The sequence below is a fragment of the Typha angustifolia genome, chromosome 8 (assembly GCF_048772165.1).
Source record: "Typha angustifolia cultivar Huaian chromosome 8, ASM4877216v1, whole genome shotgun sequence".
In the NCBI taxonomy this organism is placed as follows: Eukaryota; Viridiplantae; Streptophyta; class Magnoliopsida; order Poales; family Typhaceae; genus Typha; species Typha angustifolia.
The window spans coordinates 15,876,137-15,893,609 of record NC_133246.1 but is presented as its reverse complement, the minus strand read 5'-3'; the positions used below and the strand labels follow the sequence as shown (position 1 = coordinate 15,893,609).

Here is a 17,473-nt window from a genome sequence, read left to right as displayed (position 1 = left end):
ATTATATATATTTAACCGTATTATAAAATATCCATAGGGTGGTTGTACCATGGGCCAAATATTAATATTAAGGTGGTATCCACTGTCCAAAAAGAATCTTCCACTACTGAAATGACATTTGATGGGCGATTTTGCCAAAGGAAAAAAATAAATCTAGTTGCCGAGTCAAAACATTGATTGAGAGGGTCTGCAAGTTTTCTTTTCTCTTTCTCTCCATCGTAGATTCCTAGTATTGCATATCAAGCATCGGTGTTTGATTTGTTTTGCAAGGAAACTTTCTCTGAAAGCTAAGGCGTCGACCGTGCAGCATTTCCCATGAGATCTAAATAGCTTTTATTTACTCTTTAAACTTAGATCTCAATCAAAGAGCCACATAGTCAAAGTCAATCGCCATAAATATATTCATTGCAAGTTCCCCTATTCCTTTGACTTGGACAAAGTTCAAAGCTACGCATAGTATAATATCTCCTAGCTCCACCCAAAGAAAAACCCAGGGTAGTCAATCTCGAATAATATGTGAGAGCTAGAAGATTTTATTGAAGCCTAATAGGGCAGGCAATCCTGCAAATGGTCACAATTGGGAGTCGTCTTTTATGTCCTTGTAGAAACTTTTTATATTGCATAGAATAATATTAATTCATAAATTACAGCACTCTCTGGGCTGGCAGTTTCCTCCCATTCTCCTCTCTCGCCTTCCTCCGCCCAATTTCCTTCTCCTTTCCTTCCTCTTTTGCGATCGGAGAAAGCATCGCAGTAGAATAAGACAGCGTCGATTTCTAAAAGGAGGAATAAATTTTGCGGTATCCGTATTTTATTCTAACCTCATTCCCTCCACCATCTCTATATAATTAAGAGTGGAATCTGGTGGCGCCTCCAGAAACGGTGAAGGCCTCTCCGAGCAACGGCCAGATCCGTTACCGCTCGCCGTCGGCGGCGGATCTCAGCCAACCCTCGGTGGATCTCGACGGCAAGATGCGGCAGCGTGGCTCCGGCGCCGGCTTACGGCAAGAGTCTCTGCCAGACAAGATCCACCGCTATCGCGGGGTTATCGTTGTCTTCTCTGTTCCCCTACTACTCGTGTCCTTCGTGCTCCTATTGATGCCGAGCTACCCCGCCGGACCGATCGCCATCGTTGGGCGGAAGACCGCCCCCGGTGGAGGTGGCGATGCTGGATCGAAGAGTTATGCGGTTATCTTTGATGCGGGGAGCTCGGGGAGTAGGGTTCACGTCTATTGCTTTGATAAGAACTTGGATCTGGTTCACATTGGGGAGGAGATCGAGCTATTTGTGCAGGTAAATATGTTTGGAACTTAGAACTGCGCAATGTCTGTTAAATTAGTTTGTTTGAATTGCTGTGTAATGTATTGAATTGCTCAAACTGCTGATACCGTTGTTGGGACGGTTGGGTCCGTTATCTTTTCAGCTACATTAGTAGATTGAATCCTTTTACTTTTCTCTTCATAACATTACTTGAGCCACTCAATTTGTTCTTTTAGAAAGTAATCGTAGGTCTTGGTCGATTAAGATCTTCACATAAGATTTGCATGATTGCATGCATAAGGAAGTTCTCCCCTGTGCATTGCTGAGATTTGATCAAGATTCATAAACTTTATGAACTTTTTCGATGTCTGAAATTGCTCTGTAGAAATTTGGTTCATCTTGCAGAATTGTCTCCTACAATGGTGTTAGTCACCTAAGAAAAGGTGGAATGGATTAATTAGGCAAACTTCACAAGTTCATATATTGACTGGAGTAACAAATTCCTTTTGTTGGGTTTTTATGTTATTGCAGAATAGTGGAAATAGCAGATGCAAAAGTCTTGGCAATTTCTCAGTTGCATTGGAATCTTCAAAATGCTGGATTCTATTTCCCTGACTGCTATTGACATTAGCGAGTATAACATGACAAGTCTTTAATCAAATCATCATGATATCAAGAAAAATGACAGTCTGGTGGGATTAATCCTGCTTAACCACCTTCATCCATAACTATATAGGTGCTTACAGAGATAACTTTTATCTAGAACCATCCCTTGTCAGATGTGTCATGATCTAATAGATGAAAGGAACGGATCATTGTTGCTTGACTAGCCTCTACTCATTTTTCTTCAGAACTGATTCATCCAGTGAAGAAATCACTACTTTTAGCTAAATCGTCAACAGACATGCATAAGCTTGAAAGTTACTAGAGATTCACATGGTTCAGCTAGTATAGCTGTTTCTGATTCTGGCTTGTTGTTTAGATTTAATATCATCTCTTTTAGTTAAATTTGAACAAAGGTTCATCTTAATCTTTTTGGTATTCTATTTGTTCTTTTCATGCAGAAAAAACCAGGTTTAAGCTCATTTGCTAAGGAACCCCAGGAGGCTGCAAATTCACTTATTCCTCTTCTGGAAAAAGCTGAAAGTGTGGTTCCTCTGGAATTGCGACAAAGAACTCCTGTCAGGGTTGGGGTATGTTATATTCTATGAGAAAGATAGGCTATAATGTTGTTTATAGTTTTTGAGATATCAAATTGCGTTTGTGATGTTGCTAATAGCTGTTCCCAATTTGATTTTTATGAAGGCCACTGCAGGTCTCAGAGCATTGGGGAATGAAAAATCTGAGCAAATTCTGCAAGCAGTAAATATCATTCAGTACTTTTAGCATAAATTTTGCTGATCTTACGTTGCCACGGATAATGACTTCATTTAAATTAATTTAACTGTTCTGTGTGTAATAAATACAGCCATGTCCTGATGCTATTTCTTAAACACTAAATTGACATGTAATTATACAGGTCAAGAATCTCCTTCAAGACAAGAGCTCACTGAAATTCCAGCCAGATTGGGTGACTGTTCTTGATGGAACTCAAGAAGGCGCTTTTCAGTGGGTATGTTCTGTGAACTAGTTTGTTATATCTTGGGGCATCTTGTTTGCAGATTACTGTCTATATCATGAGAATGCTTGGTCATTGGTATGGAATTAAAACTTTATTTATCACTGCCAATTTGCTAAGCTTCATCATGCTTCCTTCTGAATATGATTGTTGATCTCAATGCTTAGATACAAACTTCAAAGACATCAAATGGAAAATAGATGGCTTTGGAATTTTGATATCACATGATAAAGAATAATATCCTTTCTTATGAATTATGCTCAATATCAATAAATAACAGAGGGGAGACATTATTAGTCAAATTTAATTTAGAATGTCCATGGACGAGATTAACGATTGGTAGCTTGCTAAATTGGTCTCAATTGGAAAAGAGAACCCATATGTCAGTATTATGATATAATCTACACTTGATCCACTAAGTCGTGCAAATTTTCATTTTTTATATTTTAAACCATAACTGTAAGATTTTCCAGATGATTTTGCTTCCTATTACTAGTCATCTTGATCTTGGTTGCACATATTGTGAAAAGTGAAAATAGTTATTATCTTATTGATTCTACTGCTTTCTCGCATACAACTGTGTTAGTCTGTTAGACCATCCTACTTGAAAATTGGTTACATACTTACTTATGTAAGAATGTCTTGCCTGCAGGTCACAATCAATTATTTGTTAGGAAAGTTAGGAAAGACATACTCAGATACCGTTGGGGTGGTTGATCTAGGAGGTGGATCAGTCCAAATGGCTTATGCAATCTCAGAGAAGGCTGCTGCAGAGGCTCCACAAATATCAAACGGAGAAGAATCCTATGTTAGAAAATTGTTGCTTAAAGGAACAACTTATTATCTTTATGTTCACAGGTTGGATTTTTTATTCTTCCTTCAACTGTTATAATTTTGTTTTTAGCCCCTTTTTTTTCCTTCTATCATACTTTGTCCTTTTGAGTAAGTTTTCCTGCAACATTCAGGAGAGTTGTAAATCATTGGATCCTTGTTATTTCTGAGTCAACATAGAGGGAAGCATCTGAATAGTGCTGTAATCTAGTAAATTATTTTTCCTTGCAGTTACTTGCATTATGGTTTACTGGCTGCCAGAGCAGAGATTTTGAAGGTTGGGGATGGAGATAGTAACTGCATAATGGATGGGTATCATGGTACAGTTCTCTTTTTTCCCATTTTGCTTTGCGAAATATATTAACAACTTTGGCATGCATTATCTTGACTTGCTGTGTGGAGAAATCATGTCTTATTTTTACAGGAAGAAATTTGCCTCGGTAACCTCATTTTCATAATAATTTTGACAACAACAACAGTACAAAAGGACATGATAGAGCTGTAGAAGGAAAGAAAAACTTGGCTTAGCTTATCTTGATAGATTGGACAAGAATTCATGACTACATTTTCTTTGTGTTGGCTAAGAGCTTATTTCTATTTTTGCCTTTCCATTATTGTATAGGTATATATCTTATCTTTGCATCCTCTGTGGTCTTCTCTCTCCCTGACAGGGTCGTATAAATATGGTGATAAGGAATTTCCTGCATCAGCTGCACCTTCAGGTGCTAGTTTTTCTAAGTGCCGGAGTGATACTATAAAGGCTCTAAAAGTTAATGAACCAACATGTACACACATGAAATGTACCTTTGGTGGTGTGTGGAATGGTGGCGGTGGTGATGGACAGAAAAACTTATTTGTAGCGTCGTTTTTCTTCGACAGGGCTGCTGAGGTGAGACTATGAAAGCCATCTTCTTTTGGCTCACATTTTGTATTTTGGCGGAGCAAATGCTGTTAATATACTTTTGATTTCGGATCCAACCTGCAAATCTTCATTTCGTTCTCTCCTCAGGCTGGTTTTGTAGATCCCAAACAAGCAGTTGCCAAAGTTAAACCTTCAGATTTTGAAGAGGCAGCAAATCGTGCTTGCAAACTGAATGCCAAGGATGTGAAGGCCGCCTATCCCCTTGTTTCCGAGGACAACATCCCATATCTTTGCATGGATCTTGTGTACCAGTATACATTGCTTGTGGATGGATTTGGTGCATCTCGATCAGAAAACTTTTGTTAATTGAATATATTCCAGCAATTCAAAAGTTTTAATTTCTAATTGCTACTCGTTTTCTGACAGGCGTAGAGCCTCATCAAGTGATTACTCTGGTAAAGAAGGTTGAGTACGGTGATGCCTATGTGGAGGCAGCGTGGCCGCTTGGTAGTGCTATTGAAGCTGCTTCGTCAGCATAGAGATTCACACTAATTGTTATTTGCATTGAAAAGTTGCATCATACATCGCTTTAGCCTCCATAATTTTGGGTGATGGATTTTGCCAGCCAATAATGCTAAGAAGCTCCACCACTGTTGCTCTCCAAGGGTTATGCTTAAGCTGCAGATTACCTGGCAATCATTTAAACAATTTTACAGTATAATTATTTCACTCTCCTATCTGTAACTTATACATGAGTTCAGGAGAACAGCTCACAGATTTACTTCAGCCGACATTCGAGGTCCTTTTCTTTTCTATTCTATTCTTTTTGCCCTTTTTATCTTTCTTTTTTTCTTGGCACAACTTGAAGTTGAGTATCTTTGTCATTTTTGGATGTTGTCACAGGTAACATAAAATTCTTACTGATTCAATCATCTCTTTATTATCTCATACAGTATTACTGTTTCATGTAATCACAAGTGGCATTCTTCTGGCTCTAACATCCAACCTACATGGTCTCCAATTTTCTAGCTGTTAAAAGTCAACTCATCTATTTTTTTTCTATTTTCTTCAAATCACTTACTATTTTTTGCGTAATTCTTTTGAAGGCAAAGTAATTAGAAATAGAGAATTTCTATCAGATAAGAGAAGAGTCTTTCTGAAAAAAACTATATTTGATTGTTATTAATTGGAGACCGTGTAAAAGCGTTGTGAGTTTGAAGAGTGAGGACCGACACCAAAATTGCTGTCATTAGATTAGATTTCAAACCCTTTGTCCAATGGATTAGAAATCTAATCAACCAGGTTTGTTGTAAGCATGAACTGCAGGGTCAATTCAATCTCCAAATTAATGGTGAGTCTGAAAGCTAGACAAGACAAGGAATAGGAAAACATCAATCCAACTAGTATAACAGCGTGACCAAGTTGACCAGCAATTCTTTCTGCTCTTTTTTCCATAGAAGTAGTGGGGCCAAAGGCAGGTAATATTTATTGCTAGTGAGCAGGAAGAGTTACAAGAAGGCTAAGCACCACAGCATATTGAGAGGTCAGCAAAAGCTAATTGAGAGTCCAAGGAATTTGAATGACGCATAGCATACTGAGAGCAACCAAGAATTAGACATCTACTTTTGTCTATTTATATGGATATGAGGAATAAAGTTACACAACAGTGATCTTATCTATACAATCACAATCATATTTGAATGAATTGTACACTTATTTCTATCATACAATTAGTGGAGGAAAATTGAACTAGCATGAAGTGAACACCTTTGGTGGTGTTGATCACTACTTCAACTCTTCCCTTCATCATTATACTCATCCATGCTTCTTTCAATTCTCTGCCCCACAGTTTTGCTTCTTATCTTAGTATGGATCTTGAATGCCTGAGGAGATTGCTGAGAGGCCTTGTCCCTTGAGCACCACCCAGTGCCTCCTTTGCTCTCTCCATAACCTACTTATGGTCATCATAAGTTTCCCTTCACATTTCTGATGCCTTACCACCCAAAAGAAGAAAAATAAGAAGTTTTCTAAAGAGATACCTTTCCAAGCTTAGCCTTCTTGTAAGGGTTTGCTCTGTGACTTGTAAAAGCTATGGGAGGAGATTTCCTGCTTGCTTCTTCCCCACAAGACCTTTCATTTGCTCTGCTCCTAGTTACCATGCCTAAATTTCCCATTTTTTTACTACATAATACATTTGGAAGGCTAGATTCCTAGTAGACCATGACACAAAACACCAACAAGTTAGAAGAGAGTTTACTTAGATCGCTAAGTTTAAATGTCAAGCTTTGTTAATTATACCAAGAGTAATACGGTTGCGCAATGCTTGAGGACCTCCAAGTTCATACGGGCATCATCCAGACTTCTGTTAGACAGTGTAGAACAAATTATAAGGGGGGAGGAATAATATTGCACTTGTTAAGTTAGTGATGGAGAATTGCAGAGACTAGCCTGTGCTTTTGCTGCCCAATTCCAAAGTAGGATGCCAAAGTTGCCATCTGAAAAGGAACTTCGAGATAATTTAGTTAATATATAATCACTTGCAAGCCGTACATTAAGTTGCTCAAACGTATCCAGGACTGACCTTGAGATCACCTGCTCTCCTACCAAATTCATGTGTTAGAACAGCTAAAGAATCGATCAATCCGATGGGCTCCGGCGCAGGTCGACCGATGTCAGCAAAAGCTTCTCTTATTCTTGGGCAATCAAATCTTTGGATGTTGTGTCCCGCCCAAACTCTACCTGCAAACAAGTTCTTTAAGTATGATATGGTCTGAAGTAGCAACTAATGCAACCGTGCATCTTACTATAAGAATTTGAGGCTCACCGTTGAGAATCTCAAAAATTCGGTCGGCGACGTCCTCGAACGGCGGAGCGGAAGCGACTGCGTCGCGAGTAATGCCGCTGAATCTTTTCGGTGAGACGGTCGACAAGTCTCCTGGCCTAACGAGCGTGCAATAGCTCCCTACTTCGACGAGCTTTCGCGGGCAAACCAATATAGCTCCAAATTCTAGTAACCAAAATCGTCGACCGGATAGCGTCGGCGCCGTCGTCTCGACGTCGAAGAACACAATCTCACCCATCTATAGCAGCTCTTTTATTTTATATTTTTTTTTTCTCTTCTTCTTGTTCTTCTCTTTATTCCTATTCTCTTCTACTTCTGGGAATGAGATGAGTTATAAATAGTACCGAAGGAAACTTTTGGTGACTAGCAAGAATCTTTTCATGGGCTTGTTTGGCTTGCAGTTCAAGTAGTAGGTATGGATGAAGGAGTCCTTAGCTTCTCTGGGTCTGTTTATGAGTCGTCCAAAAGCCCAAGGAAAACAGAGTTGGACAGGAGGAGAAGACCAAGAATAATTACAAACAGGCAGAGGAGATGAAATAGCTTGATTCTGGCTTTGGGTGGCCATTTGGTTTTGCTTTCCAAAAGTTGGCTTCTTAAAGAGGACGAGGTGGTAATAACTATTGCAGTAGCTGCTTATGAGATCCAATGGTTTGGTATTCATTTCTTTTGGGTGTGGTATTCTCTTACTTCATGAACAGGTTACTGTTCTACTAAACCATAACTGGTGTATATTCCATACCTTTCCAGTTGTGTATTGGGTAATCCTACTCTATTCATTACTATTGTTATAAAGCAAGTAAAAAAAAAAACTAATTTAATGTGGAAAAATCAAGCATATTTCATAAATGTCACTCAGCTTAGTTACGAAGCAACTAGGTGCAGAGTTCAAGCAAAGAAACAGAGAGCTTACAAGTAGTAGTAAATGATGCAACTTTCCAGAGAAACAATCTTTCCACATTATACATTCCAGCAGTAGATCAAAATATCAATCTCTAATAGCTAAATCGTGTTACATATGTACACCAGCTCTTCCCCTTTAGTAAATTATGAATGACTGTGTAGTAAAAATCAGAACAAACAAAACAATGCTTATCCTACTCTTTTCACCTTGGGGTGCACTTGGTGTCCTACTCTATATACAGAGGCATCATTTACATCCTTGCTAATCTCAGAATCTCAGCATGTCGGCCTGGCTCGTCTTCGGATACGGCGAACCGAGACCGGAATAGTAGTACTCTTGGTTCGACACATCGATAGCCGGCATGTTTCCGAACGACGGCGCTAAAGAGCTCTGCAGATCATCTAGGTTCAAGTCCATGAACCAATCACTCTCCTCTTGTTTCTCTACCATTAGGAGTCCTGGTCCACTGGTATTGCTAGCCCTTGATGCTTGCATGCAATTAGAAGATTGAGATGGCTGATCAGCTCCAGGCTGACCCATGTAATCAAACTGATCAGAGAAATCCCCATGCTCAATATCTGATTCCAGAGTGTTCAAGCTATCTGATACTGCATCATGGCTAGGCTCGACAGATTCCATAGCCACTTTGAAGTTGTTCTTCTTGTTGTACAGCCGGCATAGTACCCAATCATCCAACTATACAAAAATTTAGAAAACAAAGTTGTCGTTAGTTCTACTGACCGTATGTAAAAGTACAAAAAGGATTTTAGAAGTTATGTACAACATACCCTTAAGCTACCCTTCTTGTGTGCATACTTGTTTGTCTCAGCTAGCCTATACTCATGCATGATCCAATCAGTCTTCACACCTTTAGGAGCCTTTCCATGGTAGAACACCAGAGCCTTCTTGATCCCGAGAGGTTTACTGCTCCCCTGTGGCCTCACCGGCTTATCGGCCCCGGTCGCCTTCCAATACCCTCTTCCGGCCGCCCTGTTCGGCCGCGATCCGTTCGGGTACTTCCTGTCCCTCGGGGTGAAGAAGTACCACTCCCTCTGCCCAAACAAGGCCTTCTCTGCTCAACCAACAACATGGTGTTTGATATAATTACCGACAAGTTCATACGTTACCACTAGCATGCATGATTTACAACACGTTAAAACCATTTGATATACCTGGGAGATCCCACGGGTTATACTTGTAGAGATCAACATCGGCGATGATGGGCACGGGTAAACACTGGCAGGAGACCTTGCGGCAGAGGTAATGGAGGATGAGCTCGTCGTCGGTGGGGTGGAACCGGAACCCCGCCGGCAAGTTGAGCTCTGCCTCGGCGTCTCTTCTCATCACCATATCTCTGGCTTCAAAAAATCTTCTTTTTTTCTTCAACAAAAAGAGAAGAAGATATTTCTCCTTCTTTTTGCTTGCAAATGGAAGAGAGACCAACCTCGCGATCTTATGCTCTTATCACTTTGGCTTGCGTAGCTCGTAACTTCGGTAGCCCGTAACCACGTGGAAGGATATGGGAGAGGAGATTTATTGAGGGCGAGTTGTAACGAGATGAGAGGGTCGACGGGCGACGGTGAGGTTAAATATCTTAGTATCTTCCGGTAGGTGACGTGGACTTGATGTTTATCATATGTTTCTCGTGGTCGGACCATCGATCGGACACGTGTCGACGATAAGAGGTGAGGCGGTGGAACGAACGAAGGTTCGCTCGCCTACCATTGTGGTCCTCGGCATAACTTTTTGTGAGCTGGGTTTTGGAAAGTAGGAGAAGAGTCAAAGGTCAAAGAGGTGAACTTGGGGAAGGGGAAATCTGAGGGTTTATTCCTCGAATTAATCCTCTGATGGCTTTCTTCCCAAATTACGTCATTGGCTACATCTTCATGATTATAAAATTAATTGGGTCATTCTCCCACGTGTGCTCTAGGATGTGAGAATTAGGATGTAGGGATTCCAGACGACGACGGGCGGCGGTCTTTGGTCTGATCTTATTGTGATCTTATTATGACTTAGCATCAATTATTTGCATACTTTTCAATCTTTTTTCTTCGCCATTATCGTCATCGTCGTCGCAAACCGTGACATTTGATTATTTCCCAAATCTGTGGAACTTTTTTTTCATAACATGAAAAAGGTTCCACCGAAAATTAGTCAAATAATTTTTTTTTAAATTTCTCAATGTAGTAAAAATAGATCTAAGATCCTTAATCAATGTTGCTAAAGGTGCGTTAATTGCCCAGACCTTTTTGAATGAATTAATGAGGAACAGTGAGGAGAAAAGAAAATGAGATCCAACATATCAAACATGTCAACAAATTATAATGGTCTTGGGTACAAGGTTTGGAAAGTAGGTTGTGACGTTTAATTGTGATGTCTTCCTTCTTTTCAGCTTGATCCATTAAAATCATATGCATGAATGGACATAACCTATTAATATTAAAATCTTTCTCCATATAAATATATATATATATATATATATAAGAAAATCTGGAAATAGGCAAAGCTTGATAAATCTATTGATTGGTGAAAAAAAATATTTAATTATTGTGAGTAGTTTTTACTTAATTTTGTGACTATTAATTTATGTATGATCATATATTTTGAGTTGAGGAAATTACATAAAAGGTAGTTTTAACTTTGACATGAAATATAGGACATGAAATTTATTTTATTATTTATTCATTATGATTAGAAACAAAGATATAACAAAAGTTAAAAAATAAAGTAGAAAATGACTAGGGACTTTGAATTCTTTCTATTCTTTTCTGTAATAAATAAATAAGTTTTCAATGTTTCTTGTGAGACTTTTGATTAACTTCAAGCCATCTTCTCCTTTTAATGTATCTTATTCGGCTTCTCTTGGTACTCAAATAAGAAACCTACAAAAATAAGTTCTCAAGCTTACTTCAAAATTATATACAACATGATTAAAGAATAGATAAAAAGATATATCATTAACAGCTCAAACAAAATCTCCCCATCATTAATATCACAAGATAAATGATCCAACAAGATCATGAGTCGATTAGATGTAAGAATGAATTATGGGCAAGGGTGGGGATCAGTGGCAAAAGAGATGATGGGGTCAGGGGAGAGCAATTGAATTCTAACTTGCATAAGATCAACAGAAGCCAAACTATTGATAGTGATATCTATAGTGTAGATTTCAAATAAAGGCATGTTTTTTGCTCATAGGGATCTAGTAGTCCTCAAAGTCAATTGTATATATGTATTTGTATATAAGTATTTTGTGTTCGAATTAGGGTTGATTTAAAAATGGAAAGACTTATTCAGGGTTGATCTAAAAAAGGACAAGCTAAAGTGGCGGCTTATTTAAGTGACTTTTGTTGGAGCTTATGGTTGCAGCGGAACATTAGAATTTTAAATAATTGTGCTCGAACTAGCAAAACTTTCTCCCATAAGATGATGACACTATTTCTTTGCTGGGTAGGGACCCAAGGAGAGAAGACGGTGAAGAAAGCCCGTTAGCTAGTGCAAGTGTCTCAAGAGATCATAGAAATTGTGGAAGATTGATGAAGCTAGATGGCTGTCTAGAGCTTTTAGTTTTCTTACTACCAATTTGTCTTAGTGGTTAAATGTTTTCTAAGAATAATATTATGTGTGGGTAGTTTGTTTCCGTCGTTTTATAGGTGCTAGTTAAGAAGCACGTTATGTTGTTCTGTTGATTGGTGCTTGGTTTTGATGGTTGGTTGTTGATCAGAGTCTAACGGTGGTCCATTATTTGTTATTTCCATAGATTGTTTGGTGAGGCTAATTTTAAGGAAAGATGTCTAATTTTAAGCTTCAATGAAACAAGGGCTACTACTTGTTGGTGAAAATAAAAAAGTACACCTAGAATCCCTTATCTAGATTTAACAAGAGAGGATATTTTGTAGTGCATTTAGGAGATAGAAAAGGGTGTGAAAGTTCATGTAATTTAGAATGAAACAGACTAGTTTGGATTATAATCTAAGGCTGGGCTACTACTAACTTCAAATATGGGCCCAATTCAAGGCTTACTTATATTGTCAATAATGCTTTCCTGGGCCCCTTGAGGGATCAATTTAATCCATCACATTCTCGTATATTATTATAGTTTACTCATATCAATATTCAATCACTATATATTTTTATCTTAAAGATATCTATCTTATTTGTTACTAATTAATACTGCTATTTTAAAAAGGCTGAATTAATCACTTGATTTGATAATTTTTTATTCACTTAAAATAATTATTAAACCATTTCTAATGTTTTGCTTGTTTTTTATTTTGATGTGATTGAGATAATATTATTATTATTATTTTAAATTGATATCATTTTGGATTAATTGGTATATAGAAATATATTACAGGACTTTAGCGTAACACGTTACACATTCAGTTTGGTACACTAAAGTTTTTTTATTAAAACGATATCCCCGGGTTGGTGGCATTTGCCGATACGTTGGATCTACCGTCGAAAAAAAGATTCATGTAATCTCGGCCGTCCGTTTATGTGACCGCATCCTAGGATATTTTTTTAATGTGCTTTTAGCCCCCTGAAAAATAAATAATTGCCATCCATACCATCGAAACCGATATAAGAGGAGGAAAAAAAGTATAAAATTATTTTGTGTTTCTAAGGCCGCTCCTCAATCTCGATAATTTTATCCACACCCTCTTCCTCTCTCTCATCTCGTCAAGCGAGCGACTGAGGTCTCCGGAGAAGTCGGCGATCGATTCGTCCCCTCGTAGGTTTCCCTCTTCCTCCCTATTCTTCCTCTTCTTGGATTAGGATGCGGATTTTGGTATTAATTCCTCTGCTTCTAGGGTTACTAGCGTTGTTGCTTGTCCAATCTGGTTAGGGTTTGCTGAATTAATGGAAGCGGAGCGATTCGGGGTTCGTAATTAGGGTTCGCAATAGATGCTCGTAGTCGTGATACCTCTAGGATCTGATAATTTTGATTTGGAGAATTTGGAATTGTTCTAAGATATGGAGTAGATTATCTTTTTATTTTTTTTGTTTTTTGTTTTTTTTTTTGTCAGAGCGCTGTTTTTTGGTTGTAAAGATTGGTTGTAAAGAAAGATTGAGCGTGGTTAGCTGCATCAGAGAGGATAAGCTGATCAAGTCAGTGGTGCTTTATATTGTAACAGATACGAGACTTAGGGATCAAGATGAGTTTCTTGCCTTAGAATAACGAATAAGAAAAACAAGTTCGGACCGATTCTTGAGTTGAGCGTTGGTAACGTATATATTGTATAAATTATTTTTTGATGTACAGAATGATACTTTTCAGTTTTTAGTTGGCTAATGATTCATCACATGCCTTTAGTTGAAACTAAATTGAGAATGGAATATATGAAAATTATAATCTAATTTCTTCCTCTCATGTGCATACTGTCTTCTGTTTATTGGTCTACCTTATAGTCTTTACCGGAATTTACGAGCGTCAATTTTCCATCTCACACAGTAACACTTTTTCTGAATTATCAATGCAGGTAAAACTAGGACAACATGAGTTCAGTTTGTCCTTTTGCTAAAGCAGCTACTGGTGGTGGTGGTTGCCCAATGAAGTTTGCAAAGAGTGACAATACAGATCAGAAGGAACCGAATATGAAAGAGGATGCAAAGAGCAACGATTCTTCCATGGTTTCACCGAAGTGCCCCTTTGGCTATGACTCTCATACATTTAAATTGGGCCCTCTAAGCTGCATGATCTGCCAAGCCTTGCTTTATCAAAGTAGCAAATGTTTGCCTTGCTCCCATAAGTTTTGCAAGTGGGTAGTGCATAACAAATATGGATTTTCATTGAAGTTGCTTATGGAAATGTGCTTATTTTTTATTATTTGAACAGAGCATGCATATCACGCTTTAAGGATTGTCCGCTGTGTGGCGCTGATATAGAGAAGATTGAACTAGACACGGAACTTCAAGTCATTGTTGACCGCTTCATTGATGGTCATGCTAGAATTAAGAGGTCTCAAGTGAATGCAGATGAAGCAGGAGATGTCATGAAAAATGTAATATATGAGGACGTTTCTATGGAAAGGGGTTCTTTTTTGGTGCAACAAGCTATGAGGGTTAGTATATGACTATATATTTCTTGACTCTGCTCTCTAAAGCTGGTACATTTAGATTTTCATTTGAATCTGAACCAAAAATTTTAATCTCTGCGTGATCCTATAAAAGTTAACCTTCCTGTTTTATCTTCAGGCATTCCGTGCACAGAATGTGGAAAGTGCAAAATCAAGGCTCAGAATCTGTGAGGAGGACATTAGGGGGCAATTACACATGTCGGGAGATACATCAGAGTTACATTCACAACTTGGAGCTGTCTTGGGAATGCTAGGGGACTGCTGGTGCGACCTTCTCTATTCTAGATTTTAATTATTCTTTGGTGGACCTTGTTAGAGCATACACTTGCATCACATGGATTTATAAGTAGTACTATACTACTATCACTATAAGATTAATTAGCTAGTGTTCTCAGTTATCAGACATTTTTAAGCATCTTTGCCTTGTTGGGCTTCTCTTCCCATGTGAGACTGAATGCTCAGTGACAACCTCTCAATTGTAACCACCTGGCCTCTCTTGCTACTACGGTAGAACCTACTGATAGTCTGATACACACTTTTAAATTTTGTTGATGTACTATTATTTTCTTTCTTCTGACTCAATCATGTTCCATGATGTAACTCATAAGTATTCTGACCCCATAGTCATAGAGGCAATCAGTATGGCAGGCAAGTTCGCTGACAACCTTGGCAATGTCGATGTGTGCCAACAGGCCCAACGCATATAAGGTGCTCCATAGAGGGGCTTGCTAGCTTTGCCAATTGTTGCAAAACATTTGTTCCCTATCTTGTGGACTACTTATGGGGCATTACTCCTTGCCTCATGAAGTAAAATGTTTGCTGCTTAACCTGCTTATTCCTTATTTTTCTCTTCAAGCTTTACCCAAATAGACGGTATGCTTTTGCTTATCTTCTAGGATCCTTAAGTTTAATATGTTTATATTACTGTAATTGACTGTCGGTTTGATCTAATGTGTACTATATTTATTCTTTTAATCAGTTCTGCGTCAAGTTATATTTGACACTGACTGTGTCTCCAGAAGATCCTCATTCTGCAAATTTATCTTACTATCCGAATGTCCAGTTTTTCTACCTTTGCTGTCATTAGTGTGATAATCTTATGAGCTCACATTCTGGCATTGCAGTCGAGCAATGGGAGATACTGTTTCAGCAATTACTTACTATGAAGAGAGCGTCGAGTTCCTTTCAAAGCTACCTGCGAAAGATTTGGAGGTTTGCGTTTCTCTTTAACTAATAATCAAGTATCCAAATATTATGCTGCTGAACTAATAATTTTGTTCACTGTATTGAAAACATGAATTCTTCTTCAGTTGGTGCACACACTCTCAGTTTCACTAAATAAAGTTGGAGACCTTAGGTATTATGGTGGAGATCTCCAATCTGCTAGAAGTTATTACACTCGATCATTGGATGTTCGTCGTAATTCAGTGAAGGAGCACCCTGATGTTCCCTCCCAGGTGAAGCATCATTATTGATTAATAGTTAGTTGCATTTCTGCATTATTTGATGCAGAATGTAATGAGATTATCATTTTTCAGTGCATGATTTTTTCTTATGAAATCTACATATTTAAGCATTATTTGATTTCAGCTGACATGAAACCTTTTTGGACTTTTTGGTCAAAAAGACCAACTAAATCTGATGCCTGCAAGGCTGCAACTTTAACTGGATTACTGTATGCCTTTTTTCTTCCATATGTGTATACAGACAATAGAACAATGAGAATGATCCTTGAGAATAGGGTGACCATTTAGAGCTGATCTTTTGATTTGAGGAGAGTTATCTGATTTAGGTCTTGTTATAATCCATTTTTTCTCGTATGTTCTATGTTTAATGTTTTGGAAGCCATAAATACTCTAGGATTAAGATTTTGATAAGAGTTGCGACAATTGAAATGCACAAGGGTTCTTCTATCGCCTGTAACCAGATATATGATCTTTCTTTAAGAGGAAAATGAGTGTGAAGGATGTAGAAAAGTAGAAGACTATAAGGTGTGGTGTCATGCCCAACTGTCTGAAGGATGTTGAATTCTTCATACTCCTAATTATGCAGAAATGCAATTTCACTATTAACTATTTAATAAGATTCTCATCAGATTTCCATCCTGGTTCATTGAGGTCACCTATATTTTCTTGTAATCCCTGATTTCTAGGATTAGCAGCTGACTTTGGACCTGTATATGTTCCACCGGTTACTTCCTTCCGTCCACTTAGCGTTTGTCTTTGGTACTAGTTATATACTTTTAGTTACTACTTTCTTTGCTAATCCCTGTGAATGACAATTGATTGATCTTTCTTCAGTGCACGCCAAATTTTCTTGAACTCTTATCATTTAGTTGACTATGTACTGGCATGCTCATAAATGTAATGTGGTTTTGTGGTTTTGATGTTCAAGGATTATAAAGGCCACTTAATTGCTTTCATATAGGTTGTTGATCTAGCAGTTTCACTTGCCAAAGTTGCTGATTTGGATAGGAATCTTGGTCAAGAGAATCTGGCAGTTGATGGATTTAAAGAAGCAATACAATGCTTGGAATCTTTGAAGCTGGATTCTAGTGATGCTGGTCTAGAAAAACGGGTAGATAAGTGTACACTTATTTGGTATTCCCATGTGTTTTGACTTTTCTTATAGATTGGGGTGACGAAACTTACTCCTCTTTGCAGCGTTGCTCAGTGCTGGATTTTTTGCACAACCAAATGGATGAAAACCAAAATCCTGTCTTGGATTCTTCTGTCTGAGAATGCAGCTCCTCAGATGAATTATGCTGTACAATTAGTTATCTGGTTGATCCAATGGATGAATACTACTGCCATCGAGAGGTATGATGGGTGTAATCTTTGTCAATTTGCTACGTGGTGAGTAATATGACTTGACCTTCACCTAATGATTTTTTCTCTTTGTGATGGGATACAGACCTAGTAGTCTTCGTCGTCCTTCGTTTTCTACTTTGTACGTCTTGGGAGTCGTGCGAAACGCTTAGATTAGGCATACATATTACCTTTTTCTGAAATGTATGGGCCGATGGACTGAATAATTTAATTTAAAAATCTCGTTGTATTGTTATGCTGTGCCAGGTTGC

General features: G+C 38.2%; 4 protein-coding genes across 8 annotated transcripts; 2 read left to right on the top strand and 2 right to left on the bottom strand.

The window, feature by feature from the left end:
• Window positions 1-656: 656 nt before the first annotated feature.
• LOC140765565 (probable apyrase 1) lies at window positions 657-5,519 on the top strand. Its single transcript, XM_073104712.1, has 9 exons — window positions 657-1,293; window positions 2,325-2,453; window positions 2,566-2,622; window positions 2,780-2,872; window positions 3,531-3,736; window positions 3,941-4,029; window positions 4,381-4,598; window positions 4,719-4,908; window positions 4,998-5,519. The coding sequence occupies exons 1-9, from the start codon at window positions 973-975 to the stop codon at window positions 5,108-5,110; spliced, it is 1,416 nt and encodes a 471-aa protein (XP_072960813.1). The 5' UTR covers window positions 657-972; the 3' UTR covers window positions 5,111-5,519.
• Window positions 5,520-5,637: 118 nt separating this feature from the next.
• Window positions 5,638-7,695, bottom strand: LOC140765566 (protein NEN4). Its single transcript, XM_073104713.1, has 6 exons — window positions 7,396-7,695; window positions 7,153-7,310; window positions 7,020-7,066; window positions 6,870-6,933; window positions 6,611-6,781; window positions 5,638-6,522 (listed from the first exon to the last, which is right to left on the bottom strand). The coding sequence occupies exons 1-6, from the start codon at window positions 7,649-7,651 to the stop codon at window positions 6,430-6,432; spliced, it is 789 nt and encodes a 262-aa protein (XP_072960814.1). The 5' UTR covers window positions 7,652-7,695; the 3' UTR covers window positions 5,638-6,429.
• Window positions 7,696-8,351: 656 nt separating this feature from the next.
• Window positions 8,352-9,887, bottom strand: LOC140766165 (NAC domain-containing protein 68-like). Its single transcript, XM_073105624.1, has 3 exons — window positions 9,487-9,887; window positions 9,103-9,386; window positions 8,352-9,010 (listed from the first exon to the last, which is right to left on the bottom strand). Exons 1-3 carry the CDS (start codon window positions 9,662-9,664, stop codon window positions 8,582-8,584), a joined length of 891 nt encoding a protein of 296 aa, XP_072961725.1. The 5' UTR covers window positions 9,665-9,887; the 3' UTR covers window positions 8,352-8,581.
• Window positions 9,888-12,910: 3,023 nt separating this feature from the next.
• Window positions 12,911-17,462, top strand: LOC140764535 (protein NCA1). Of its 5 annotated transcripts, none has more exons than XR_012105055.1 (9): window positions 12,918-13,053; window positions 13,798-14,076; window positions 14,154-14,379; window positions 14,513-14,658; window positions 15,519-15,606; window positions 15,705-15,851; window positions 16,822-16,971; window positions 17,058-17,213; window positions 17,308-17,462. XR_012105055.1 is itself a non-coding variant. In XM_073103139.1 (9 exons), the coding sequence occupies exons 3-9, from the start codon at window positions 13,814-13,816 to the stop codon at window positions 17,130-17,132; spliced, it is 1,095 nt and encodes a 364-aa protein (XP_072959240.1). In that variant the 5' UTR covers window positions 12,962-13,053; window positions 13,345-13,541; window positions 13,798-13,813; the 3' UTR covers window positions 17,133-17,462. The 5 variants fall into 5 exon arrangements, 4 of the variants coding, with proteins under 4 accessions (XP_072959239.1, XP_072959237.1, XP_072959240.1 ...); XM_073103139.1 differs by adding an exon at window positions 13,345-13,541 and having other exon boundaries at window positions 12,962-13,053; window positions 17,058-17,462; XM_073103140.1 differs by adding an exon at window positions 13,345-13,541 and having other exon boundaries at window positions 12,965-13,049; window positions 17,058-17,462.
• The last annotated feature ends 11 nt before the right edge of the window (window positions 17,463-17,473 follow it).

Bases quoted from the DNA above. Each gene is read 5' to 3' on its own strand.
- LOC140764535 (XM_073103138.1), top strand. From the start codon at position 13,814: ATGAGTTCAGTTTGTCCTTTTGCTAAAGCAGCTACTGGTGGTGGTGGT. The intron at 15,607-15,704 runs GTTTGCGTTTCT...ATTCTTCTTCAG, and splicing joins TACCTGCGAAAGATTTGGAG to TTGGTGCACACACTCTCAGT. The intron at 16,972-17,057 runs GTAGATAAGTGT...TCCTCTTTGCAG, and splicing joins ATGCTGGTCTAGAAAAACGG to CGTTGCTCAGTGCTGGATTT.
- LOC140765565 (XM_073104712.1), top strand. From the start codon at position 973: ATGCGGCAGCGTGGCTCCGGCGCCGGCTTACGGCAAGAGTCTCTGCCA. The intron at 1,294-2,324 runs GTAAATATGTTT...CTTTTCATGCAG, and splicing joins AGATCGAGCTATTTGTGCAG to AAAAAACCAGGTTTAAGCTC. The intron at 2,623-2,779 runs GTAAATATCATT...GTAATTATACAG, and splicing joins CTGAGCAAATTCTGCAAGCA to GTCAAGAATCTCCTTCAAGA.
- LOC140765566 (XM_073104713.1), bottom strand. From the start codon at position 7,651: ATGGGTGAGATTGTGTTCTTCGACGTCGAGACGACGGCGCCGACGCTA. The intron at 7,311-7,395 runs GTGAGCCTCAAA...ACTTGTTTGCAG, and splicing joins AATTTTTGAGATTCTCAACG to GTAGAGTTTGGGCGGGACAC. The intron at 6,782-6,869 runs GTATAATTAACA...ATGGTCTACTAG, and splicing joins GCGCAACCGTATTACTCTTG to GAATCTAGCCTTCCAAATGT.
- LOC140766165 (XM_073105624.1), bottom strand. From the start codon at position 9,664: ATGGTGATGAGAAGAGACGCCGAGGCAGAGCTCAACTTGCCGGCGGGG. The intron at 9,387-9,486 runs GTATATCAAATG...TTGGTTGAGCAG, and splicing joins TAACCCGTGGGATCTCCCAG to AGAAGGCCTTGTTTGGGCAG. The intron at 9,011-9,102 runs GTATGTTGTACA...ATTTTTGTATAG, and splicing joins ACAAGAAGGGTAGCTTAAGG to TTGGATGATTGGGTACTATG.